The following is a 27,973-nucleotide window of genomic DNA, read 5'->3' on the forward strand; positions in this document are numbered from 1 at the left end:
GGGAGGGCGCGTTTCCGCATGGTTTGACACTGTTCCCCCTTCCATCTGTCTTTTCCTACCCAGAATTTCCCTACACCCCGTCTCCAATCGATGATCGCAAATCCATGGTGCAGCCGAACATCCCCACCCCTGTGATTGGGGGCATAGTGGGAGGAGTCTCGCTGGTCCTGGTGGTGGCCGTGGTGCTCTTTGTGGTGCTCCGCCGCCGGCGTCACACCTTCAAGGGTGACTACAGCACAAAGAAGCACGTGTACGGCAACGGCTACAGCAAGGCCGGCATCCCTCAGCACCACCCACCCATGGCCCAGAACCTGCAGTACCCCGACGACTCGGACGACGAGAAGAAGCCGGGTCCATTGGGTGGCAGCACCTACGAGGATGAGGATGAGGATGCGGGAGGTGAGCGCAAGCTGGGCTGCCCCAACAAATACGATGAGGACGCCAAGCGGCCGTACTTCACGGTAGACGAAGGGGAAGCTCACCCTGAACCTTACGATGAAAGGACACTCGGCTTCCAGTACGACCCCGAGCAGCTCGACATAGCAGAGAACATGGTCTCGCAGAACGACGGATCTTTTATTTCCAAAAAGGAGTGGTACGTGTAGCTCGGCTCGCCCCGGCTCCGGCCATGCACACACACACACACAGACATACACACTCACGCGCATCCCCGAGCGGAGCCATGTACATGGACAGGGGGCTCGGGGCGGGGGCAGCTTTGCTTTACAGATCATTTTGGTTTATTGGGGAGGGGGGAGGACGGGGAGGGGGGTTGGATGGGAGGTGGGAGGTCGGGTAATTATTTTCTTGGTTTTGGTTTGGCTTTTTTTTTTTTAATTTCTCTTGACGACTTTTTTCGTCCCCTTCTGTGGTGTTTGTATTGGTCGGTGGCTTAGGTGTTACTATTTGCTTTAACGACTGTTGCCCAGCCTGTATATTACACTCTTGTTTGTGTCTCCGTGTCTCAGAGTGCCCCCCCCCAATCCCCATCCCCCCCTGAGGCTTCTCCTCCTGCTCCCACCCCCCCTGAAACACTGGAATTTGTTTGTATGTCGTCGTCTTTTCTTTGCTTTAACCTCGGGAGGGGGTCCAGGGGATAGAAAAGCTCACAGCAAAGGAATTGGAGGTGCCAGAATTGAGGGAAGCCATTGCTCTCATTGAGATATGTGGGATGTTCCCACCGCACTGGGGACCCACTCCCAGGTCCCAATGGCTCAATAACGTGGATGATGGGGGAGAAAAGCCCTTGAACAAACCCCATGTGCACGGGCTGATAGCAGCAAAGAGCAACAGAGCTGCCATTTCCCTCCTGCTGTTCATCACCTCCCGGCTTTTCATTTCTGCCTTTGCTGGAGCATGTTTTAAAAGAAAGAAAAGGAGTATTTATTGCTGACATTCCCTCTGTGATGGCTCAGAGAGGTGCTGGCTCTCCTCAGCCCTATTGCACACCGGTGCGCATCCTCCCACCCACCAATGGCTTTGGGGTCCCTATGTTTTATGATACCACTCAGACTTCATCGTCATGTGTTTACACTTCTTTCTTGCGGTCAGAGCATGCAGGTGGCTCGCTCTGTTTTAGCAACACCCCCAGTCCTCAGGGACAAATGCATGCCTGCATTGATTGCCACTTTCCCAATGCCCCGTCCCTCCTCTAAGCAAAGCCTCATAGATAAGGAGGTGGAGAGGAAGGAAGGAGGGTGCTGGGGTGTTGCTCGCATCCTCCTTCCCCCTGCCTTGTGGACTGCTCTGCAGATAGATGGGATTCCAGGGCCCTCTGCCTGACACTGACCTTATCCAGCTTCCATTCACTGGGTCGGGGCTTATTGCTCTTTCTTTTTGATGTAGAAACAAATCTTTTGGTTTGGAAAGAAATGCCCATCTGAAAGCAGCAGGACTCGCTCTCCCATTGCCTTACCCATTGGGTTTCATTCCCCGGTGTTATCCTGCTGCAGGAGCAAGAGCAGGGAGCCAAAGCCATGCAGATGAGCCAAGGTCAGGGCAACACAGCTCGTATTCACAGGCTGCAGCTCGCTTTTATTGCGTTAGTGGTGAGCGGGAGTGGGAAATCCGATTGCTGTGCTGTAATCTTTCTGCTGTTCCTGCCAGCCCTCCCTGCTTCCTGGCTTCTGGCAGAGCAGCCCCGTGCCACAGGAAGCTTTGTGTCCCCAATGAAGGGGATGAAATATCTGACCCTGCAAACTGCTGTGTCCAGCAGGGATTCTTTCACATGCCATGTCAGTCCCAGTCTTGCACTGTGTGGTGCTGCAAGCCCAGACGTCCCCAGGGCTGATGATGCTCTGCCAGTGGGAGAGTGAAATTGTGTCCCAAAGATCATGATGATCTCTAAGGTCCCTTCCAACCCGCACGAGACTATGAGACTATGGGTATGATGTGCTGCAATGGGGGCATGCAGGAGAGGAGGGCAGTGGGTAGAGGCTTGCAAGGAAACATGCTTAGGTAGCCATGAGCCTTCACTTGAAGGTGTCATGTCTTGAGGTTTCCCACACACAGACAATACTTATAGTTAACCATGTTGGGGTATGGAGAAACAAGGAGTAAAGAGATAGCACAGCAACATGGTATCTCCAAGCCAAGTGCTGCCAAGCTTCCCCTTTTGCTGTCCCATATCAGTGCAGACACTTCAGCAGCTCAGGTCTAGGAAGGAGCTCAGCCACAGGAGCACAATGATGTGGATCTGAAGAGGGTCAGGTGAGGATTTTCCACCCAGAGACCCTTAGGCTCAGTATGGGTGCTGTGCCTGTGCAAGGTGCATAGTGCTTCCCTCTGCTCCTCACCCCTGCTTTGTCCAGCATCACCGTGGAGTTGCAGTGATCATTTTGCTTCTGCAAAGGTTCCTTGCAAGGTCAGCTAATTGTGCAAGAGACTTATAGGGGTGGTAATTAGCCAGGTGATTAGCCATCTATAGCAAGGAGGAAAAAACAACCCAACAAACCAAGAGGACACTACAGATGGATGTTTCACCTGAGAGCTGCCTCAAAGCATCACAGCCCCACATGAGCCCCTGCTTTATGTGCAGACTGTTCTGCTGGCATTTCCCTCTTGGATTATTCATTGCAATCCATCCTAGGGATGTTCTTGCTTTCATTTATTTAATCACAAGATGCTTTTTCTTTTCCATTTTGTTACATCATTTTCATCCAAGACAAGACAAATCCGAAAGCCTGAAGTTTACTTTAGCTTCAATCAATCAATAAATAAACCAATCAGACCCCAGCGGTAGCATTGATTGCAATAAGGGACAAAGGGAGGCCTTTTCCTGATGTCGAGTCCAAAAACAAAAAGGGAAAACAAACAGTTCAGCAGAAATCACTGAGGGCTGCAGGGAGATGATAGGCTCCAAAGATTGATCCTGGAGCAATTAGAGAAGGGAACGCAATTAACAACGGGGTTGCTGCACTCCTGTGCTGTTTTCTTTCCCCTATTGCCCACACAGTGCATGTCCATGGGGTTGTGTGCACCTCGAGGCTCCTGGAGCAGCCTGCAAAGGGCAGGAGGTGGGGAATGCATTGTAGGAATGGGGATGGAGACCCTATGGGACCTGTGTGCCTTGCACGTGTGATGCACTTGGGGTGAATGTAGAGAGCAAAAGGAGTCGGAGCACGGCACAAAGCAGCAGTGGGGGGAGGAATCCTCACTGAGGGTCAGTTCTTTCCTTTGGCTGCTTGTTCTTTCATTCTTTAGACGTGGCTCTTTAACTCCAGTGATTTTTTCGCTCTCTTTCTCCTCCCTCTTGCTGTAATTATTGTGGAATAATGGACAAACGACCCCAAAACCCCGTTTTTTTTTCTTTCTTTCTGATTTGATTTTGTTTCTTTTTCTTTCTTTCTTTTATTTTTGTAATCCGTGCTGTAAGTGCTTTTGTAAAAAACAAAAAACAACAAAATAAATGGTAAAAATAATGTAATGGACTTTAATGATTTGTTTGGTTGGTTTTGTTTGCCATCCCTTTGTAATGATTTTGTTTGAGGTCCGGGGGAGGATGAAGGGGGAGGGGGGAAGTTGCGTTTTCATGGTTATAATTTGGTGTATAATGGTGTTGCAGCACCCTTCCTTTGACTTGTATAAAACAAGAGAGTAACAAAAAAAACCCAACCCCCAAAGCAATGGCAGATAATAACGGCTCAGCTGTGGAATTAAAAAGCAAAAAAAAAAAAAAAAAAAAAAAAAAAGGCAAAAAAAATAATAATAAAAAAACAAATGTACTTTTTTATAAATAAAGAATTTTAAAAGAAAAAAAAAAAGGAATTTTTCTCCTCTCTTTGGTACCTCTGCGACCGCGTGGTTCCGCATCCTGGGGTTGGTAGATGTAAGCAGTGGCGGTGGTAGAAGTGGCTGTGATGGACTGTGTGGCAATGGGAGTTGCTTTGCAGATGAAGTCGGAAGGTTGAGGCTTAAGGGATATCCAAGGAGGAGGAGGAGGAGGATGGGGAATGACGGTGTTTGCCGCTGACATTGGTGGTGGTGTGTGAAACTCTTGAGCAGTAGATTCAAAATGAAGGAAGGGAGGGGGTGAAATTCTTTGTCAAAGGATGCTGCTGAGGCCAACAGGTAGCCTGAGCTGAAAAGCGTTTTAGCCCATGGCAGAAAGAATCCATCAAAGTCTATTAAAAACTCTGACATTCTCCAGCTCGTGAAGTCCTTCAGCTGCCGCTAGCTGTAGCAGAGGGGACAGGCTATTGGAGAAGTGTCACACCTGCTCTTCTTTACATCTTCTCTAGACGTGTGCAGTCAGCTGCAATGGGATTGGGATGTGCCAGCCTCAGGTTGACGTGGTGGGATGGGTTGGATGGCTCAAATGGGTTGGGTGAGTCGGATAGGTGGAATGGGGTAGGATGGGTTGGATGTGGTCAGATCAGTCAGATGGGTAGGGTTGGTAGGATGGGTAGGGTTGGTAGGGTTGGTAGGATGTAGGAGGAGGTTGGATGGGTAAAGATTGGTGAGATGTGTAGGATAGGATTGGTCAGATGGGTTTAGGATGGGGAGGTTGTGATGGGATAGATTGAATAAGTAGGTTGAGTAGGGTGTAGAAGGATGTGGTAGGATGTGATAGGTTGTAGTAGGATGGATAGGATGGATAGGATGTGCCTGTAGTCCAGCACCCAGCTGCCATAGTGATGATGCATCGAAACCTACTGAATGCTGTAGGGATGCCAAGGGCCCATTGGAAGGAAAAGATCAGTCAGGCTGCATCCCTGCATCTCAGTGACTGATGTCTGCAACTTGAAGAACAGTTTGCCTTTTCCCTTTCCTCCAGCTTCCTTGCTGTGCATACACGCTACAAAGGCAGCCTTGTTCCCAAAGATCAAAGCAGACAGCTCTGCAAGATCCAGGCTTTTGCAAGAGAGTGAGAGACAAAGGAAGTGAGTGATCAGAGGGAACGTACACACTCTTCCTTGTGCAGGTATCAACAGGCACTTTGCCCTGCCTCTGGCCTGGAGAATCCTCCTGGGGAAGCATCTTTGCACCTGAATTCAGCACATGGGATGGAAAGAAGGACACGAGGGGCTGCCTTTGCCCCGTGGTCCTGCTGGGAAATGCTGTATAGATTTCCCAGGCTGTGTCTGCTACAGTTAGGCAATGATGGACAAAACCCATTGCATGGGGCCTCTTCTCAGCAGCTCAGGTTGCAGAGAGCTGAACGCAGCGGGAGCTGACTCCCATGCAGTGCCCCTAAGTATTGTGTTTCTCTGGAACAAAACAGAAACACGTTGAGGGCAGGAATGCCAGCAATGCATGTAGCCCATGGAATGATGGCAGCGTGGCTTGGATCTCTTCTCAAAGCCACATCTCTGCAGGCGAGCACCGCTGGCTACAAAGCAGCTTCAGAGTGCTGTCAGTCAGCAAAGAGCCAGAGGAGGAGCTCGGTGGGGCAGCAGGGTTGAGCAAAGGGAGTGAGTTTTGCCAGCCCAGCACAGAGCAAGCATTGGAGATGTGCCGGCCTGGAAGCAGCTGTGCACAGAGCACAGGGCTGAAATGTCCATGGTGAAGGCACAGAGCCATTCGAGCTGGTTGTGAGCACATCCAGTGACTTACTACAGTGGAGTTATGCTCATTTCCACCCCCATAGATTAACATCACCTAAACAGGATTTGAAGTGAGAGAGAGTGAGACACAGACGAGCATTAGGAGGGAATTAGCAGGTGACCTGCCTGGTACCCCTGGGCACAGGAACCCAGGAACATGCTGGCAGATAGGTGGATCTCCAAGCAATCCACATGCATGGCACACTCAGAGATGCCAGAAAGACAACAGCCAGCAGGCAGGGAAGAAGGCAGGAAGGCTGGGAGATGGCTGGCTGGGAGGAGTAGCAGCTCCAGCATTGCTGGGGATGGATTGGGTCAGAGTCATTGACTCAGTCATTGAGAGGCAAGAGGTGGGAGGTGGAGCACTCAAAGTTGCAGGTACTGCTGGGTCTCCTAGTGCTGGAAAAGGTGAACCAGGAGAAATTTGCTGGCTCAGAGGAGGGTAAATTATTTGTAGCAACAACTTTGTTTGATCATTCCTTTATTTATTTATTTATTTTCACGGTTTCGGATTATTTGCAAACTTGAGTTTGATTTGAATGAACATATTTGTGAGAAGGAAATTGCTTTATGCAAATGGACTCCAGCTGGGGGACCTGCAGCACCGCAAAGTGATGCTGAGCCTCAGATGCCCTCCGTGCTGCCTGGCAGAAGGCAAAGGCTCCTCCTCCCTACAAGGCACATTCATTAATAAGCCCATTTAAATATATGATAAAAGTATTGTGTCACCCAAGCTCTCCAAAGGTCCTGCTTGATGGGTACAGCCACTGGAGAGGCTATGGGCCAAACTCTTCCTCTATCCATCTGCCCACCCTAAGGAGAGAGGTGCCCACGTGTTTCTGTTCCCCTTTACCTCCCTGCTCCTCTCAAACTCCCTCCAGCCTGTTTATCTCACCGCTTTGAAAAGAAAATTGCCAACTTCACACCTGTCAGCTTTAACTGATTGCCTGTCGCACTGGGGGAGGGAGCCCATCCTTATGGCCCTGGCCTCGCAGCCTCGGCTCGCCAGGGGAACATCTCCATCCCTCGAGGAACGAAATGCTTCATTTCCCATCTCCTGGCCTCATTTCTTCGCCCTGCTCCAGCTCCCAGCCCTTTCAATTACCACTTTACAATAATAATGAACAGTGGCTTTCTGCTGGCACACAGCTTTGTCCACCCGAGGAGCCGAGCTCATCATGAAACACTCATCCTCTGAGGGCCACGATATCCCTGCTGGGCTAAAAAGTGCCCTTCCCAGTGGTGATAAGGAGATAACAGCAGCAAAACTATGCAGGGAACCTGGGGCAAGGCACTCAGTGCTAAAGCGTTACCTTCTGCCTATGGGATCTACACCAACACAAGTTGCTATCCCCACCAGGTGCCTTCCCACGAGTTCATCCCCCTCCCCATGTTGGATGTGGAGATTTAGCCCTGGTTGTGCCCTTCCTTAGCCAAGAATAGGTGGGAGGAGAAACAGGAGCACCCAGTCCAGCTGCTGCCAGCTGTGCCAGCTCCACGGCTGCAATATGAATGCAGCAGCTGTCTGGGATTATGAATACATACAAGAGTGGGAATGCAGAGTCTGAATGGTGTGGGTAAACACCACAGAGCTGTCCAGAAATAATGGTGTGGGGGGTTGATAATAGGGAGGAATCGTAATTAAATAGAAATTAGTTACTTAAATGGTCACTTCCTGGGGTTTCGTTGATGTCCGATTAACTTAACTTTTAATTTGCATAAGCAATAAATGTTTAATTATGTTATTAATATATTTGAGTTGAGGAGCTTATGGGCTTTTGTAATTGGCATTTAACTAGATAGTTCCAGTGTATTAACCAATGTTTCATAGCTCCACACGAGGCTTCCCAATTATAACTGACCTAAAAATGGGCTTGGAGGACCTGCCTTGATGGTGCTACCTGAGCTGCAGAGCAGAAGAGATGGCAAGGAGGAAGCAGGGAGCTGCTCTGCATCCTTTTAGGGTTTAACTAGCCCAATTTACACTAAAAACTAACAGTTCGGGATCTCTCTGGCTGAGTTTTCAACCCATCTGCTTTGAGAGTACCCAAATGGTGCCCAGGGCAAGATGGTTGGTTCTGCCATCCTCCAACAGGCAGAAATCGCTTTGTAGCCCAGAAACCACAAACAAATGTCTGTTTCCAAGACGGATCATGAATAGTCATTGACATCTTTTGCCTTTTCTAAATCATGACTGCCCTCTTGACATTCTCCATCTGGTAAAGTGCCTATAGAGCAGTGCAAAGGGTTTGTTTGTTCCTGTCGCATTCCCCTGTGTGACCTTAGCTGTTGTACCAACCTTTGCAGCTTCTCTTTCACGCTGACAGGTCTCTCTCTTTGCAGCTCTCCTGTTTGATCTGTATCGGAGACAGGGAAAGCTCTGCAAGCTAACAAATGCTCAGCTGGATACGGTTGTGTGGATAAATACTGGTGGTTAAGGCAGAGGTGGTGGGAAGTCAGGAGGGAATGAGTGTTACGAGCATTTCTTTACTCTGAGCAAGAGCTTGCAGCCATGCGAAGCTGATCTCAGCTTTGGGAACATTCACCATCCCATGGTGAATGCACCCTGGAAGCAAAACCATGCAAACATGGCACGTGGTCAAGCAGAGTGAGACATCCCCAGGAGTGATGCTGAAGGTTGATGAGCAAATTAACTCTATCAGTGCAGATGAGAAGCATGTGAGCTGAAGTACACGTCCCTTCTCCCTGCCAGAGTCTGTCTGGTGGCTGCTTGTAATAGTGTGGGGCTCATCAAGGAAGCAGGGCTGTGCTTCTGTTTCAGCATGGACACAGGAGCTGCCATGCTCTGGTTGGTGAGAGCAGGCTGCTGAGATCAAGAGATGTAATGGGAGTCAGGATGTGGCCCCTTTGTTCCTCCAGGAGAGGCAATTTCGTGTGTCATCACCTCCTCTAGATTGTACAGCAGAAGAAATAAATTACCAAAGGGATTTGATTGTTCATTACTCTGCTGAGCTGCAAGGAAATGAAGCAGAACTAAAATTAAGGGCTGGGAGGCAGAGGGAACATTGGAGAACTCAGGGCCCATCTTCTACCCAAAGCCAGGCAGTGTCCATACAGATGTGTTGAGCTGCAAAACATGGGCAAGCAGGTTGGGGAGTGCAGGGTGAGATCTTTGCTGAGCCCAAGGGGGTTAATGTGCCACATCTTATCCCCCGACTACCAGCAGACCCAGGGAGGCAGCCAGGGGAGCTCAGCAAGGGTTAAAGTTACATTCCAGGCATGCTTTGCAGCCAGCAGCCCTTAAACCAGGGATGGCTCCACTGCTGCTTCAGTGCTGGAGAGGAAAGGGCAGAGCTGATACACACCAGTATGAGCGAATGGCAAAGCCATTGCCTGTGCAGGAATGTGTGTGAAATCCCACTAAAACCCAGCAGGTCCCTCGGTCCAGCTTGCAGCTGGGCATGCTTTTCAAAGCAGCACCCTGCGGAGGGCTGGCTTGCACACCAGGAGCATGAAACCTCCCAGCAGAGGTGAGCCAGCTGTTTGCATAGGTTAGGGCTGGTCAGAATTACAGGGAAAAATAAAAGGGCAAAGATCTGACAGGGATGCTGTGATCACCCCCAAACCAGCTTGTGCCCGGGGGTGGATCTGCTGTTTGCAGCGTGTCTCAAATCAGCCAATCCTGTTCATCTCTGGAAGCTAACTGGGGACGTGTTTGCTCTGCCAAGCTTTTCAGCTCCGTTTAATTTAGCTCTGCAAACTCGCCGTGTCTCAGGCTCACTGGAATGTGTCAGGTGGGGTGCATTATAAATATGCATCATCCGATCTCGTGGTGTTGCTCGAAGGTTCAGTGGGTGGAAAGAAGCCCAGTAAGTGCTAACCTCTATCCTCTGGCTCAGGACAGCAAGCCGGGTCACAGACAGGCTTATCTGGAGCTGGCACTGCACTGGGACGCTGTGTTAACCGTGTAGGCTGAACGTGCCTAAGCAGGGATGCAACTGAGCACCAAGGTTATGTTAACTCTAGCAAGGCTGGCAGCTAACAGAGCTTCAGAGCTGCCAGCCTAACAAAAGGAGGGGAATAGTGATTCTTCCCCATTGATTTGCAATGTGTTAGCAAGCAAAGGAGCACAGTGCTCAGTGCCTTGGCTAGTCAGCCATGAAATAGATGGGAGCTTGTTTTGTATGGGGTGGGGATAAACACAGAGGGAACCCTACTTGACAGTTGGCTACAGATGCAGGAATGCCTTTTAGCAAATGGTGTTCTGGAGGGGTTGTGGGTTGTTAGGTTGTCCATCCAATCTGAGCTTTGCACTAAATATCAGCCCAAGAGCAGCACAGACCCATGGTGGAGATGCGCCGTACCCCATTCTCAAGCCTGAACCCCAAGATCAGCCAGGTGCTTCTACAGCATCCTCCCCATCACGTGAGCCATTTCCTCTGGATACTTTCCAGTTGCTCCATCTTTGCCTCACTTCAAGTTCCCTTTGGGAACATCTCTCTCCCCCTCCTGCGAGTTAGTTCTCCAAAGCCCTCATTGTTCCCCTGTTTTTATTTACTGCCGTGCTTTGCAGCTGCACTGTGTCACCCCTTGGGCATGGCGCGTGCGGACAGCTCTGTCTGTTTGTCTCATGCTTTGGAACACAACCATGGCCGTGCGCACGGAGCGGGCGTTAAATCACAGCCACGGCTCCATCCCTGCCAATGCTTCTTCCTTTCCCTTGTCTGCTTTCACCTCCAGAAGAGAACAAAGCAACAATACCCAACTGCTCCAAAAGAGGCTGGGGGTGGGGTGTCCTTCTTTTCTCCTTAATTGTAATACATTGAATTAATTCATTTTTCCAGCCAGAATGTGGAGTTCCCAGCAGCCCTTCGACATCCAGATAAGGCTGAGCTGCTCGCTCAGCCCCTTTGGGGTCTCCGGTACCTGCCTCACTGCCAACATGAACTTTTTGGAGAGTTTTAAATTATTCGAGCATGACACAGAGCAGGGGGGTTTTGCATTCTTAATTGACAAAGTCTTTTCCCACTCCACTCCGGAGGCCCCTGAGCTGTGCTGCCAATTTACCCCGATCCTGATTCACAAGCCTTGCAAACATCTTCCCAGGGCTGCCCGAAAGCCTTGGCAGCGTAACCAAATCCTTGATTGTCGGTTCCTATCATCTGCTCCCAAGGCATTCCCAGTGCCCAGTGTTGGGTTCCCAGCACTGTCCTGTAGCTGCCGTGCCCTTAGAAAGGCAGGGAGCATCTTGTAGCACTGGGGTCAGCAGCCTAATGAAATGCACCAGCTGCTGCTCTGCCCAGGGGAAGGGAGACTGAGGAAAGAAGCAGCTGGGGGGGCAGATGACAGAAGAGAGAAAAAGGAAATAAGGAGGGAAGGGGAAGCAGAAGGAAGAGATCTCTCTGCCTGCTCCTAGCTGGGCTCCTCCAGCATCCAGCATCTCTGCTGGGAGAGGAACTGCACCTTAAGGGACAGGGCTTGTCACAAGGTTTTGCCATTGCCTGGCTATGCAGTGTTGCCTTAGGCAGCTATGATGGGTACCAGCACACACCTGCTGATTTACAGTGCTGGCAGGAGGCTGATATTTCCTGCTCCCTACCTGCAGCCCCAGAGCCATTAGGGACCAATCCATCAAGGATATGCCCCAGCCAAAGGGACTGGAAGATTCTCCACCATCACAATCACAACTGCCATCTGGGGGGCTTGGATTGCGATGTGGCAGCTGTCAGCCTGAGCATGGCTGCAAGAGAGCTGTCTCAAGGCAGAAATATTATTTACAAGATAATGTGGCTTATGGAGAAGGGAAGAGAGGGAAAAGTGACTGCCCGTGGGGAGCGGAGCTGGGCGTTTTGATGACTGCAGCATCCTGCCATTTGCAGGAAGACATACAGCTCTGAGCTCTTAATTGGGGATGGGATGCTGCTGATGCAGGCTCTGGGGTGTCCTCACCAGGTTTACATGGAGTCTGTAGGGATGGGCTGGGGGGGTCGGTGCTGAGACAGTTCCCAGGGCAAATTCTACATCCAACGTCTTGTCATTGTGCTGTGAGTTCACATGTGCTGCACTGATGCAGTAAACCTGCCAGGTCTGTGCTATTCAATTCTCTGGTACAGACCAGAAAGAGCAGCGCCCTAGGAAATGTTTGTATGTCTTGTTTCACTCCTTCATGACAGCAGCAAATCTGGATAGTGGTAAGGGCTTGGGTGGGTGGAAATGGGGCAGCTGGAAAGGACCCAACCCCATGTAGGATGGTGGGGTGAAGGGGTGTCCAACCTTCAGCTAAACCCATGGTGATAAGGGTAGAAAACCTGCATGAGTGGTCTTGTGTCATTCAGGCACGTGTGCTTATATGTTTCTTATGTGGCCACCATTCTGAAGCCTTGGGGATGGGTGGCCACCCAGCTCTGGGAGAACTAAGGCTGTACAGTCCAGGATCCAGGCTCTGAGAGCAGCCAGGAGCCAGAGCAGCAAGAAAATATGAGAATGAGGTGTGACAGACACGTTCTACAAAGTACCTTTCCCCCTCATCCTTGTCTCGCTCCCTTCTCCTGGATCTCTTTTCCTTTTCCTCCTCCTCCTCCTTCTTCCTCCATTCCAATTATCTCCTTCTTTCATCAGTGCCGGAGCTGTAAGTACAAAGTACCAATTAGCTAGTTTTCAAGTTTAATTAGGTTGGAAGGTAGAGCAAATTAAATCCTTTTATCGTACGTTTCAAAGCGCTTTTCCCATCAAGCCCATGGGATGGGATTCCTTTGCAGGGGGACTATGTCAGATGCTGAGAAGCTGTCCCATGTCACCAAGCACTAAAGCCATGGAGTACAAGAGAGGATCCATCTCACTCATCCCTACACCCTGTGCTCAGCTTTGTAAGGCTTCAGGGTAACTTGTGGCACATATTACCTCAATGCGTTGCCTATTGGTGCTCAGCTTTCCCCAGCTGTGCTTTAAAAACTATGCTTTCCTCTATTCCAGCAGTACTCAATGAAGTGTCCAAGTGGGTTGGCTCTTCCAACACCCGAGCCCACTTCTGCCCCTGTTGGATGCCCTAACCCTCTCTCCTGTGCTTCCCTGTGTTGCAGACAAGCCACTACCTCAGGGCGCCCTGGGAGGCATCATTGGCATCGTGGGAGGTGTCATCGCTGCAGCTCTCATCCTTGGCGTGGCTGTCACCGTCTTCATTGTCTACAGGAGGCAACAGAAGGACCGCACAGAGGCAGACCATGACCTGTGAGTAGCTGGGAGCACAGCAGCTGTGGGATGGGGCAGCACAGAGTGCTTCTGTCTCCTTTGCTCCCTGAGCACACAGAGCCTTTTTGCTGCCGTTCTCTTTGCTCTGCCCCACACTGCAGTGCAATGAGAACATCCAGAAATACCTTCCCCAGCCACTCCCTACACAGCTCTGTCTCATCACAGGAGCACCCCTCCCTTCCCATCTCTCAGGGAGGCACCAAGCCCCCAAGGCTGGAAGTTGTTTTTATCACCCCCCAGCCCTCCCCACCATCACTGTTACATTTGGCCACATTTTGTGCTCCATTTAATCCCATTTGAGAGAGGGCATGGGAGGACAGCAAGCGACAGAGGGAAGGGAACAGGGGAAAACAGAAAGGCACACACACACACATAAAGAATAGCACCACAAGGTGAAACTAACAGCATCAGCCCTATAGCAGAGATGCATTCAGACGATCCATTTCCCACTGTGTCCCTCCAGGAAGACACAAAGAAGAGTCACTTTAGCCAAGAATAGAAACACAGTGGTGCCCCAGAGCATAAGGGGTGGTGGAGCCCAGTCATAAGCCTTGCAACATTCAGAGCATTTCTTTTCTTTAGAGTCATAAAGTCAACGTCCTGCAGAGCTCCTGGAGCCCAGTGTACCCTTCCCTTCACCAATAGCCCCAATCCAGTGCTGGAATTCATTGCGCTGCCAAAGAAAGTCGCCCATCCCAATCGGAAGATCTGATGAAGTTTGTAGGAGAAGGGAGGGGAAGCTGGCTAATTAGTGGATCGGAGTTTTAATAAGTTTTGTAAAAGGATTAGACACATCTGTGCATACAGATGGAATGTGCAGAGACAGGCCCTGGGCTGGGATTATAACGGCTGCCAATCCCCGTGTGCTCTGGGGCAAAAGCTGATCCCTTGAGTTGGGGTCAGGGCTAAACCCCTTGCATGGCATAGCATGGGGATGAGGGAGATTCCAGCTCCCATTGGAAAACCTACAGCAGGAGCTACAGTCCCATACAAGTCCCCTCCTGGGGGTTGCCATGACCTCATTGGTTTGCACTGGCACATGGCACTTGCTGGTGCTCACAGCCACCATATGAGCATCCATCCCATGGGATGCTTAGAGCCACCTCGAAACAGCACTGAGAGACAGGGATCCCAGCTACACCCCCGTGATCTGCAATCCAACACAGGGAAGCGCTTGGAAATGGGAGCAGGGTGCTAGGAGGGCGTTTGTTTCTGTTTAACAATTCTAATCAGGGTGAGAGGAAAGAAAGAAAAGAGGGGAGTTGCTGAGTATAACCCATATGATTATACTGACAGTCTGGTGACAAACGCAGTCCAACCCTCAGTGCGTGCAGGATCCAGCCTGCTGTGGCACATGAAAGCAGGCAGACCCCTTCCTCCTGCTCTCTAATCAGCTGCCTCTTCTCTCCCCTTAGCATTGACTTGCCTCCCTCCCACAAACCTGCCCCTCCGCCTAAGAGGAAGCAGGAGTTGAAAAGCCACCTGACTGCTGAAGACATCCAGGTACGCCTCTAGCCCTGCTGCCTTCCTATGATGAGGGGGACCAGGCAGTGCCCCCAGAGCCTGGATTTGGGATCGCAGGGTTTGCAGGAGCCCAAGAGTGGCGTGGATTTGGGGAGCAGCAGATCTCCCCAATCCCCAAAGGTAGATACCTGGGAGGTAGTGGGTGAGGACTTGTTTGTCCATGGTTCCCAAAGAAGGGCACAGATTGAGAGCTGTAGTTTGGACCCCATTTGCTCCCTTCAGGAAGGATTGGATTCTGATTGATGTGGTGTCCAGATGGGCTCTGGGCTGGGAGGGTTTGAGCATCACCACCATTTCAAACAGGAGAGGCTGCAATGAGAAAAGGAACGTGGGAATGAGTTGTATAAGGTGAGTTGTATGGCAGAAGCAAGAGGAAAGGTAGAGGTTGCTCCCGGTAGTGGCATTAGGATAGCACTTTCTCCTCACCCCTCTCCTCTCTCTGCCACAGGTTGTTCACTTGGACAACATGAAGCATGAGGAAGAGCTGCAGAAGCTCCCCCTGCAGCCCCCATACTACGACATGGCACCCAGTGAGCCCTCTGCCTACACCGACAAGCTGGTAAGGGGAGCAGAGGGTTGAGAACACCCAGCTCAGCCTCACTGCTTTCACCCAGTATCCTTCACCCCATGACAAATCCAGCCTTCATGCGACAGCCAAGCCAGGTATCCCACCCCATCACCCACCTGGGTTCTGGCAGCAAAGCTTTTCAGAGCAATTATTGGCTCTGAAAAAAAATTCCAGGGTGTGAGGATGGGGGAGAAAATGTAGATACAAGAGGGCAAAGCATGGGAAACAGATCCATCCCTCCCCCACCCCACAGCGTGGGACAGCCCTGCAACCTCTATGAGACCTCACATGAGGGCTGCAGGTCTCAACATCAAAGCCAGATGCCTCGACTTATCAGCACACGAACCTGCTTCTTTGCCAAGGCGTTATAATCACCAGCCAACGTGGAGGGATATTTGATGAACGTGACTAATTATTGCAGCCCTCCTGTTCATCTTGGAACGACCCTTCGATGTGCATTCCCATACAGATAACAGAAGGATGGGGCCCAGTGACCTTTAGCCAGCAGTGAGACAGATGCTGAGGGCATCGGTGATAAAATGGCTCTGCACTCAGCCATGCCAATGTGATCCTCTTTACTCCAGCCAAGCTGAAAGTGGCTGATGTCCCTAAAGAAAAACTTCCTCTTGGAGCCCTCCCTCAACCCTGGGCTCGTCTCCAGCCCTTTGCAGCAAGGCAGGTGGGTTTGGAAACAAAGCATGGGACAATCGAGGCAGACGGAGCAGCTGAGAGCAGCTTTTCAGGCAAGCAGGAGGATGGAGGAGCTCATTTTGGGAAATAACGAGCAGTCAGTTAATTAAGTGGCAGAGTTAGTGATGTGAGATGGGGCCTGATGGGTAGCTGCTCTGTAACCATGGGAACAGAGTTTGCTGCACTCAATCCTGGTCTGAGAAGATGCATTTCCACATCCCATGCTTGGCACTCTCTGCTTCTTACCCCCTCGCTCCCAGCCCAGCAGCAGTGGGCTGCAGTTCTTCTGCTCAGCAAAAGAATCCCTCAGTGCTGGGGACATGGGGTCTGGGTGAGTCAGCTGCTGCAGCTGTGTGGCACAGCTGGGTTGGGACCTGCCCTGTGCTCTCTGAGGCTGGCAACCCCTGCAATGCTCCCAAGCTCCCATTGACTGCACACATTGCATCTTGGCTTTGAGCCCCAGGAACGAGCCAAAGCTTGCTCTCGTTTCTTGCTAAATCACCGCATCCTTTGGGCAGGCAGCAGGTTGTGCCAGTTCACGACTGGCAATGGGAAGTAAGGAGACCCTTTGTGCCAAACAGGGCCGGGAGTGCTGCTCAAATGGCAAAGATGGGGCCAGGCTGCATCACGCTGCTCATCCATGCCTTGCAGAGCCAACTCCTGCCCTGCTCCTTCCAGGACCACTCAAATAAGGCCATTTTGTACCCATTCCCTACAGCTCCACTGGGTCTCTGCCAGCCTAACACAGCCCCACTCCCTCCTCATCCTTCCCCAGCAGCAGCACTGCTATATGCATAGGGATGTGCATCTGGGATCCTTCAGAGGGGGAAGACAAAGACGGGATATTCCTGTTCTGCTTGTGCTTCGTCAGGAAATCTGATGAAGTAGCCTGTGGAAAAAAAAGATGAGAGTTGAAGGGAACCAATTCTGCAGGAAAATGGGGTGGATGCATTGTGCTTTAAGTGAATTGTGCGAAGCCTCCTAATTTAAGATAAACTGCTTTCATCACTCAGCTGCGTGAAAGGCACCACCTGGGGAGGGCAATTTCGTGGCACAAGAAGGGGAGGTGGAAAGTGATTAAAGATGGCAGAGAACAAGGGAGGGGGAGGTGGGAGAGGTGGGGGAGACAGGTAGGGATGTGTGGGCTGGGGAAGGGATGGGGCACATCTGCAGGTGCTGGAAGAGGGGAATACAAATGGATATGGCTATAGGAAAGAATATGAACATAAAGCTGATGGCATATATGTGTAAGGGTAGTGCCATGGACTATTAAGAGTACGAAAGCATGCAAGGGATCACAGTGTTGCTTGTAGTGTCTCTGAGCCCTTGTAGGGCAAAATTTTTGGTGTGCATGAAGGTATTTAAGCAAGAGTGAATGGGCTGGAAGGTGCACACATGCTGCAGGTTGGGTGCTGGTTCCCATGTGCACAGAAGCATCCAGTGTCATGCAAATATTGCGTGTAAGGAGGAGTGTGAGAGGTGGGATCAGAGCGCGTGTAGGAGCAGCGGTGCGATCAGTGTATGCATCAGCAATGCCCATTTGCACAGGTAGAAGGGAAAGTTTCATTGCTCCAGACAGCAGAATAATTCCTCCTTTTTACAGGGCAATTACCAGGGTGCCGATGGTGATTTACGCAGAGCGCTTGCACGTAGCGGTGCTAGACCTTGTATACAAGCCACATTATTGATATTGTAATAAATTCTGCTCCCAACAAGCAGCAGGGAGTGGGAGCGAGCCCAAGAGCAGCAGAGAGCAAGGGGACTCCTCAGAGAGCAAGCACCTCCAGGGGAAAGCAGCATAGAATGGTCTGGGTTGACAAGGGCCACGATGATCATCTGGTTTCAACCCCCTGCTATGTGCAGGGTCACCAACCAGCAGCCCAGGCTGCCCAGAGCCACATCCAGCCTGGCCTTGAATGCCTGCAGGGATGGGGCATCCACAGCCTCCTTGGGCAAAATAGGATGGGAAGGAGCTCAGGGTTACAGGGCCTCTGCTAATGTCTGTGCCACAGCTGGCACTGGGTTGAGGCCATTCCAAACACATGGCAGAGAAGAATTTTCAGATTCGACCACATTATAGCTGTATGATGCAGCCATTTTTTAATAGCTTTCCCCTTTCTCCATTTGGAAGAAGCAGCTCTCTCCTCTCAGAGAGGCTCAGCAGGTGCTTGGTAGAGAAATTAAAGCCCTTCTGCAGGGAAAGGATTGAAGGCACCTCACACCTCAGCCTCTGACACCAGGGGTGTCCCTCAAACACCCCATTCCTCCTCCTGTGGATTCATTTCCCACCCCTACCCCCCATTCCGAGTGCTGAGGTTTTCAGGTCACTCTGCTTTCCAAGGTCCTCTGACCACACAACTGTGTGCAAAGCATGAGCAATGTCTGGATTGGAGTGATCAGACAAACTGGGTAATATTCCACTCATGCAGCTCTTGCTGATAAACCTGCTTACAAAGGGAATGCCCGTCAATATTTCCAAGCCAAAGAAGGATGCTTTTGGCATCTATTAGACATTATAACAGCCACAAAACCACGCTGCTTAGTTCATCTGCTGCAGCATAATGTGCAGTCAAGCCTGGTGCAAAAAATGTGGTGTATAAGAAAAGCCATCATAGCCCCCACACCAGGGCAACACAACAGCACTGGTTAAGCAGTGCCATTTCCCTACAGCAATACAGCTGCAGGTTAATTCCATCCTGACACCCCAGACTCAATCCTTTCTCATCACTATCACCCCTGAACCCCAAACTCTTGGCTCAATGCTGACAGTTCAGGTATCTCGTGAGGTCTCAGCAGGGTGCTGCCAGCCTGGCTGCTGGGTCATTGGGCTTTGCAGGTAGCTCTGGGGAATGGTGCCGTGGGGATCTTGGGCTTAATTCATGGTTTTACCTGACTGATTGTTCATGCCATCCCTCCCTCCCTCTTTTTAACTGTTTTTTCTTCCTCCCCTCTCACCCTTCTTTCTTCTTTCTCCCTCCCTTCCCCTCACTCAAACCCCATCCCACATCATCCACTCACTCCCTCCGGCTCGGCTCTCGTCTTCTCACCCCTCCTGACCCCAAACCCTTCCTCCTATTCCCCCCCACTGCCTCGCTGCTCTCTTCTCTCCAGAACTCTGGCACCAAGGACTGTGATGTCCACTATGCAGAGCTGGACACGGCCGCTCTGGCCTCGTCACCCAGTCCTCGGACCTCCATCCATGCTGGCGGAGACCTAGTCGAGTATGCAACCATCCAGCCCAACTTACGCTAGCGCATGTCACTCTAGGCCCTTTCCCCTCAGATTCTGGCCTCAAGGTACACAACTGCACTCTGCCTTCCTCACTGTGCTCCTCTCTGCATCCCCTTGTCCTTGTCGTGGAGTGCTCCTAACCCATCCCACCCACCCCCTCCTCCTCCTGCACGCTGCCCTTGTTTTGGGGGCTGGAGGAATGCCTTTGCCTTCTGTGCATGCTCTCTGTTGTCCTTTGCTTTCTACACGGAGGTGAGGCACGCGGGAGGGAAGGGTTGATGGTTGGGTTCTGCAGCCAGCCTGGCTGGGGACACAGGGAGAAAAGAGGTGGGTTTGAGGGGTGCAGATTGATTTGGGGCCACATTGCTGAGCAAAGCAGCAATATCAGAAGGCCAAAACTTTGGGAGATGTTTTTTTCAAGGCTACCAAGAGGAAAGGAAGGAAAGAAGAGGACTAGATAGGGGGAAAAAAAAAAAAGGAGAGTTTGTGTGCATGGAAGAGACTATAGATAAGAGGGAGCATATGTGCATGTGTGAAAGAACAAGGTGGGAGAGTACGTGAGAGAAATGGGAACACGTAAAGGTTCTTGCATCTGAAAGTGGGGGAATAAGAAGCAGCCAAGGAGGGATGGCGCATGCAGAATGGAAGAGGCTGCTTTGCACAGGGCTGATGCAGACAGCGTGTTTTGATGTTTGAGGGGGTGAAAGATTATTTCTTTTGGTGCCTTCTTTCTCAAAAGCAGAGATCAGACATGACTTACTTCCCTGTTTGTTCCACTCTGTGCATCACCCTCAGAGCTCAGGTCCTGCAGCAGGGGCTGCTTAGGGCTCCAACTGCATTTAACCCACCAGTGGTTTTTTGGGTTCCAAGTACTAGAAACCCTTTGAAGCAGAATGGTATTTGCAAAGGGAGGAGTGACTTCGAGTCTTCTCCCGTTACCTTATGATCATACCCATTTCTCAGGTATTAAAGGCACCTGAAACAGAGCAAGTTCCCCCTTCCCACTCACAACCGTTGGCCCACAAAACAACTAAGGCAGCTCCCTCACTCCTTGTCCTCATCTGTCTCCCATGGTGTGGTGACCACAGCATCTATCTGTCTCTTTTCCATTTAGTTTGCTGCCTCATAACTGGGAGGAAGGTGTTGTGGGGTCAATGGGGCTATTGCCTCTCAGGGTTCTCAGTGCTTAGCAAGGAAGCAAAGGGAGGACTGGAGGAGGCACACAGCAGCAATAGGTTAGGAACAGAGAAGGAGATCATAAAGGGCAAAGGAACTGGGTACTTGGGAAGGATGAGAATAGCTCCATGCAGGGGGATGAGGAAGAAAACTGCTTTTGAAAAGCCCCGCTGCACAGTCCTATCTGCACAGAGCCTCACTGCAACCTGAGAGCATCAATGCCAGCAGGTGGGTGATGGAGCTGGGTGGAAGGCGTGCAGTGGGGCAGCTCAGTGTGCCTTACCCTTGTGCCCCTTGGTTTTCCCATGCTGGAAGGAGCCCCGTAGTTCCCCTGCTGTAGCAAAAGCCTTCCTAGGTAAGTGTCTGCACAGCCAGGTGCTGGACCCAGTGGTAACATCTCTCTCTTGCGGTGTCTCGCCCACCCCTGCTCCCAGAATGAGGATCAAGGTCTTCGTAGACGTAACGAGCGAGAGCGGACAGTAAGTTGTGGATGGGTTTGCTTTTGCTTTTCTCCATTGTGGGGTCTGTCTGCCTGGTTCAGCCATTGGGCTGCTCCCCTTATCCACCTCCCAGCAGCTCCTGGCTATGCTGGGACCTGCTGGCACAAACAGGAGCAAGGCAGGCACCACCTAATCCATCCTGGGAGGTCTCACCGCATCCTTCCCAGGGTGGGAGGGATTTTATTGTCAGCAAAAGGACAGTAATCCTCCAAATCCAAATTTGGAAATCCTCCCAGTCTCTCTGAAGCAAAAATAAAGCCAGTCATATGGTGCTTTGAAGGTGTAATCTCACCGCCACAAAATCTCCCTGCGAAGGCACACCGCAGATCAGGGTGATTTTTGTGTGCTGCTTTAATTATTTCCTCCCCCTTCACCTCCCCGCTCTCCTGTTCTCAGCTTTATTTGGGAATCTCTTGTCCCCGTTACAGCAAGAACAGCTCGAACCATGAGACTCGCATTGAGATCTCGGCCAATTAGAGAGCAGGGTTCAGATTTCCAGCTTTGCTTTCTGAACGCTCCTATAAAACCACATCCCTATAAACCCACCATAATACTGAGCTGGGGATATCAGACAATCAGCAAGTGCTGCCTCAGCTCCCAATTACTCCACTTCTTCCCCATTAAAGTCATAGGGATCCATGAGCATCCCCTATTCAACAGCACCATCTCCAACCTGCAGGAGAAAAAGCAAAGCACGGAGGTGGATCCTCATTAGCTTCCCATCAGTAGAATGAGGATTCCAACCCTGATAAAGAATAGAGGGGTTGGCACATAGAGAAACACCATGGGAGTCAATGCTTAAGGTTACGGATGGTCTGTGATGCTGTAGGAACAGAGAGAAGGTAAGTAGCTGGAGTTGATGGAATACAACCTTATGGGTGAGGTTGGAGGGAGCTACAAGTACCACGGAGATACCTGAGAGGAGAAGGCAGGTGAAGAGGAAATGGGGAAGGTTTGAGAGCAATTCAATTCAAGGTTTGAGTTAATTCAATCCAATCAAGACCATTTAAAGGTAATCTTCCAGGCTGTCTGAAACGGATGGATTCCTGACATCCCCTTCAATCAAAGCTCTTGGAAATAAAACTGGGGGTGGGAGGGGGAAGGATGTAACCCAGATAATGAAGAATTTTACAGAGCCACACTGGAAACAAAGGCAATGAGGAGAAGTCAGGTGGGGGAAGGTGGCAGAGTTGTGTGCCGGTTCAATTTAATTAGTTCATTATCCCTAATTTAATTTCAAACTTTGTTAGAGATAAATTAGATTGGAAAAAAGTCACAGTGGGAATGGGGAAGGAAGTCAAAGGGCAGCGGCTGCTAAACATGTTAATAAACATCAGGCTGATTCTGTTCTCATCCCTTTTGCTAAGTAGAGAAGAAAACAAAGCAGGAGCGATCGTCTCCTGGCTTCACACGCTGAGAAGGGTGAAGGCAAATGGGGAACCCCTTCCTTTGCCCCAGTGCTGGGGGTTTCCAGCTGCCCTGCTCCGAGAGCTGAGCACAAAACACAGCCAGAAAGACAAGCAGAGCTCATCTGTACTCACCTGGCCAGAAGTGCTGACAGAATGGCATTGGTTCTCTCCAGCCTGGCTATGAGGATGGTTCTTTCAGGCCCATACTGGACAGACAGAAAGATATGCAGTTTGGTGGACCATAAGCAGCCAATAATGTTGTTTCTCACAGCCCCTTTTGCTTCTCTTACTGCTGGCTGCTAACAACCAGTTCGGCTTACAGAAAGTATCTGTATGTGTTAAATGAGAGCATCTCTTCCATTAGACCTTTCTGCCTGTGAGACCTTTTGAGCCCTCACACTTGTAGGAGTGTTTCCTATTGCATGCCCAAAACACATACAAATCTGCCCTCCTCTTTGAACAATAATAGTTTGCCAGCCATGCTAAGAGCCCCTCTTGCCTGCCATATCTCACTAAGGTTCAATCATTGAGGTCGCCTCCCTTTCATGTTACCCACCAGTAACTCACCGTGCAGGAGGAGATCAGAGCTGACACCTTTTTCCATCCCCACCAGCACATAAAGGTATTCTGCTGCTTTCAGAGAGCCCAGAGCACAGATTATACAGGGAGAGGACCTTTGCATGTCCTTAGGTGCTAACCCTGCCCTATCCCTTTTTATCACCTGATACAATCAAAGGAATAGCAATTGGCTGTTCTCCCTTCTTCCCTTACTGTGTGGGTCCCTGTTGATGCTGTGTAACTGGTATAGACGTACCATATATATGCTGCCTCTTTGTGTGCTGTCACAGGGATTGCACATGGTTCATTGTAAAGCAAGTTTTTTACACCAAGGGCAGGGATGAACTGGCACAGGTTGCCCAGAGAGGGGGTGGTGCCCCATCCCTGCACACATCCAAGGTCAGGCTGGACGGGGCTCTGAGCACTGATGGAGCTGTGGGTGTCCCTGTACATCTCAAAACAGCTGACTTCAAAAATCCCAAGCAGTGGGACACGCCATTTTGCCAACTAAAAGAGAAAAGAAGGTCAGGTTGACCTTAGCATTGTGGCTGCTGTACCGGTGTTCCAACCCCCCCACCCTCGTGTGGCCTTCTCTACTTTCAGAGCACCAGCCCTCCAACCCTGCTGCCTCTCACAGCAGTCTGAACCATCAATAAATTAAGCATCCTGGTGAAATATTTATCCAGGAACTGGCAGCAGAGGAGTTGAGTAGATTGCTCTGTTCCTTCAGGCTTTTTCTCCTGAGGGTCAAATCTTTGTCCTCTTCACTAAACCAACTGTTTGTGCTATGTTCAAAGAGAGCAAGGAAGGACTCAAGGGCAAGTTACTTGCTTCAGCCAGCCCTGAATTAAACCATGGGCATAAAAGGCTGTTGCTGGTGGCTTTGCTGCCACTTGGAGATGAGTTTAGCCTATGGTGAGAGCAAGGTCATGGTCAATCTTGCTTGGGTTGTTTTGCATGGCTTCAGCCAGGGAAGGGGCAGTGAGCAGGAGGGAGCATCCCACCTCTGCCACCCCATGGGGAGCAGGGATTTCTTAGAGCTGCTCTGAGCTCCCATCTTGCAGATGTTTAACATTCTCCACCGCTGCTTTGACTCACAAGCCTGGTGCTGAGGCTGACAAAGGAGCTGCTGGTACAGGTACAGCTCAGCATTCCTGGCTGCTGGGTAAACATAGGGCACAATAACCTATTGTACTTCCAGAGCTGCTGGTCAGATAAATGTGCCCTTTTGTACAAAAGATCACAGGTCTGAGTTGGACTAACGATGCGTACCAGCACCGCTTTTACAAAACTCAGGTGTGGGTGAGTTAGGAAGGCTGTAAATAAACTGCCCTTCCTTTCCCTACTGCCTGCTGTATTGAGAGAGGCAGAGACCATACAGGCAAGGGGCAAAGAATGCAAAACATAAACCTATTCTTCAGCCCAATGGATATTACAGGAACTGCGGCGGAGCAGAACTGTTTAATTTCCCATCCTACCTGCTGTATGTGAACCTCAGCAAGTAGCTGAGCTTCGTGTTTGACGGCCGGTAGAGTTCTCACCCTTTGACTTTTGCCTCTTCTTACAGAACTTTGGAAAGTGTCACTCAGAGATACCGAATGCGAGTGATTACCTGACCCGCTGCTACTCACACGACGGTCGGTACCTGCAGAAGATCCCCCACGTCTACGCACCGTTGTCAGACCTCCCACAAGATCTCTATCCTCACCACCCTGACATCTCCTTCTGCTGCCCTCCTCCCGGCTCCCGGGCTCCGTACATCTGTCCTAAGGAACAGTATGTTTAAACATCAGCACAGAGAAAACGAAGACGCTCATTGGTTTTCACTCCTCCCGACCCCATCACTCAACTACCAAGGCCTTTTAAACCCCTCTTTGCCATTTGCTTATTTGTCGATTGATTTTTATTTGGGTGCAATTGTAAGTGACTTGGTTAGGTTAAGTGTCTGCCTGGCTTGTTTCATGCTCAAGGGAACACTCTGCCTTTGCCCACATCTCATCCCATCCCTGAGTCTCTCTTTCCTGGCCCTCCTGTACCAAGCTGGCTATGTGCGTGCATGTGTATGTGGGTGGCAGCTGCCATGTGTGGGATGGGATGTGCCCAACTCTATTAAATGTCCATAGGTTCCCTTGTGTCCATCTCCACAGCTTGCACCAGAGTAGCCAGGTGTGGATTCTTCACAACTCCTTCGGGAGAAAATGGTTTTCCCCATTGGCAGATAGGAGATCCCTGTTGCAAAGAGATAACCAGCCAAGATTACTGAACCAAATAATAAGATGCTTCTAAAGAAAGATGCTCAAAACCAACCCATGAAGTGAAGGGAGGGCTTGGTTTAGTGATTGTGTTTGTCCTTCTTCCCTCCTACTCCCACTTCCAACTGCTTGGATTGGCTCTTTAACCCAAACTGGACTTGGGTGTATTTAAAGCAAACGCATCAGAGAAAGTATCCTTTGAATAACATTCTTATAACCTGAAACAGAGGGGAAAAAGTTAGCAAAGAAAACGATCTCTCTCGTTTTCCTTTTCAGACCCCACTAGCTTTTTTCCCTCTTCTCCTTGCATCTGTTGATTGGAATTTCAAAATGAACTCAGGCAGAATATGAACAAAAAATCATGATTTCAGGTAATCTTCTTACACTTAATGAAGGATAAAAGCCAACAGAGGAATCTGGCCTTTGAACCCTTTTTTTAAAGCATCTTAGTTTGGGGGCTCTATATTTTTTCTAATATTTGGAATGTGTGTGGGTATGTAAATCCAAACGTGTACATTCCTGCAACCATGAAGTGTTCCAGAGAAGGGAATTTCTCTCCACATCACATTTGTGTTCACTTGTATTAGAGGACAAATAAATATAGAGATACACTTATATGTATATAAAAGCAAAGAAGAGGAGAAAAAAGGAATGAAAACCTTATAAGAGAGCTTGGTTTTGAGGGTAACCTTCACCTGTTTCACCCAGCTTTGGCAGAGAAGAGGTGAGGCTGGGACAGCTGTGAACAGAGTGTGTGCCCTCTTGGGGAGCGGGCGTTTGCTTTGCTTTGTCTTGGGTTGAGGACTGTATACCATGAGGATGTCAGAGTCAAGAGTGGGGAGAGTGGAAGGAACCATACCACCACCCTGCTGCTTAGACACCAGAGCTCCAGTGCCACTTCCACCAGTGAGCAGCCCACCCTATGCCCAGCTCACTGCAGGGGGTGAGGGTGCTGACCTGGGTGCAGTCCTGTGTGCTGCCCAAGCACTCTGGCACCTATTTATTTTTGTATATCCGAATTTAAGCAGCTGTAGTTGTTCTATGCACTTTGCTTTCTTTGTTCCCATCACCTCGAGCAGCAATGGGACTCACTTTGCTTGTCCCCCTGTCTGCACAGAGAAGCACAGCCTCACCAAGTCCCTGTAGGCATAGATAATAGATGGGGAGGTGGCTGAGGGTCCTGCCTGGGTGGCAGGCAGGGTGCAGGCAGAAGGATGCTGATGCCTTTTCCAGCTGCAATAGGCAATGCCTGCACAGCACAGCAGCTTCCCTGTGCTCCAGTGCCTGTGGTTCCCCCATGCCCAAAGGGTCAGGAACAGTAGGACGTCGCCTTAGAGCATGAGGTGCGACTTTTCCAATGCCACCCTATCATTCTTGACTGATTGAGGCCTTTTTTGGAGTCGTTTGGACTCCTATTTCAGTCTCCAGAGAACTCAGCCAGGCACGTCCCTACACCAATGGGCTTGAGTGCTATGTGTCTTGCTTCAGATAATGTGTATTTCTCCCGTTTAGTTTTCTTCTCAACACACCTTAGAGCACTTTCTGGCTATCACAGAGCTAGAACTAGGTGTGCTCTGAGCTGAAGCCATGGCAGCACATCCAGCCCAATGAGGGAGACCATGCTTTGGACTCTGCCAAGTCTGCTTTTGGTCACCCCATTCAGAAATATGGAGTGGTGCTGCAAAACCCTGGGGTCTCTGACTTCCCGGAGCCAACCCAGCACCACTGCTGAGAGAAAAACCTTCCACATTTCCTTGTCTGCATGCCCTTAATAGCAGGATGCTGCCTGCACAGCAGCAATTAAAGTAGATTTGATTGGGAGCCTTCATCTGCTGCAGCTTCAGCCGGATCTACACATTTAAATGGGAAGTGGAATATGGTCAGGTCTTCAGGTGCATTAGGGAAAAAAAAAGCTAGGGGAAATGGCTGTTTGACAGCAAGTGGTTTCCTCTGCTGGTGGCTGGAGGACACCAGCTTTGAGGAGGATGGGGTAGCAGAGGTTGTTTTGGTTTTACAAAGCCACACTTAGCAATGTTGTGATCCTTTTGCTCCAAGTCCTCCCTGCCTTCCCACCTGGTTGCACGACGTTTGCTGAATGGCCACTTCCAAACTTTGCTGGACCTGATGCTAAGGGCTGAACACTGGCTTTGCTCCATGCTAAGGCTGCCCATGCTGGTGTTGTAGGAGCACAAACCCAGCAGTGCTGATGGGAGGCGTTCCCCTCTTGCCACGACCTGTGCTGATTTGCAAAGATACCACACTGGGAACAGAAACATTGCTGGGTGATTGCTGAACAAGTCGAGCAGGAAACTGGTTGAGTCTGTGCTAGCAGCATGCACTGGGTGTTACTCCCCATGTGAGACATGAAGCCATTCCTCCTGTTGCTTTGTATTGGGGTGAAATGTGGCTATTTCTGTTCCACGCACCGGTGGCATTGACACAAGAGCTCTTGCAGATGGAAGCGACTGATCACAGAATTTAAATAAAAGTGAACTGAAGAGTTATATCAACCTGGCTTGGCTGTGAGTTGAATGCTTAAGGTGACAAACATATTGCACCTGCCTTTGGTTGGAGGGGATGGGAGAGCCCAGAGCTCCCCTCTGCCCCATCCATCACACAGGGAAAGCAATGACTACATCTCTGGGGTGTGAATCCAAACCAGCCCTTCCTTACAAGGTGCCCAATCAGACAGCTTTGATCAATACACCATTAGAGAATTTTTAGCACCCTAATGGTGAGAATGGGAAATCCGCAGGGTATATTTTTAATAGAAAAGCTCCACTGCACGTGGACAGAACCTCTGCTTCTGGAT

At 50.3% G+C, this 27,973-nt stretch overlaps 1 protein-coding gene across 3 annotated transcripts in view; it reads left to right on the top strand.

Moving 5' to 3' along the window:
• Positions 1-27,665, top strand: part of NECTIN1 (nectin cell adhesion molecule 1) — a 68,179-nt gene extending 40,514 nt beyond the window's left edge. Inside the window, exons 6-10 of one of the 3 annotated variants that reach the window (XM_032449057.1) lie at positions 13,085-13,232; positions 14,669-14,756; positions 15,226-15,336; positions 19,147-19,331; positions 24,477-24,584. In XM_032449057.1, the coding sequence (XP_032304948.1) occupies positions 13,085-13,232; positions 14,669-14,756; positions 15,226-15,336; positions 19,147-19,287 (488 nt within the window). In that variant the 3' untranslated portion in view covers positions 19,288-19,331; positions 24,477-24,584. Of the gene's footprint in view, positions 1-63; positions 4,182-13,084; positions 13,233-14,668; positions 14,757-15,225; positions 15,337-19,146; positions 19,332-24,476 lie in introns of those variants that run through there. The other 2 variants (XM_032449056.1, XM_015884073.2) reach the window with 2 other exon arrangements.
• The last annotated feature ends 308 nt before the right edge of the window (positions 27,666-27,973 follow it).

This window comes from Coturnix japonica, chromosome 24 (assembly GCF_001577835.2).
Source record: "Coturnix japonica isolate 7356 chromosome 24, Coturnix japonica 2.1, whole genome shotgun sequence".
NCBI classification, from domain to species: Eukaryota; Metazoa; Chordata; class Aves; order Galliformes; family Phasianidae; genus Coturnix; species Coturnix japonica.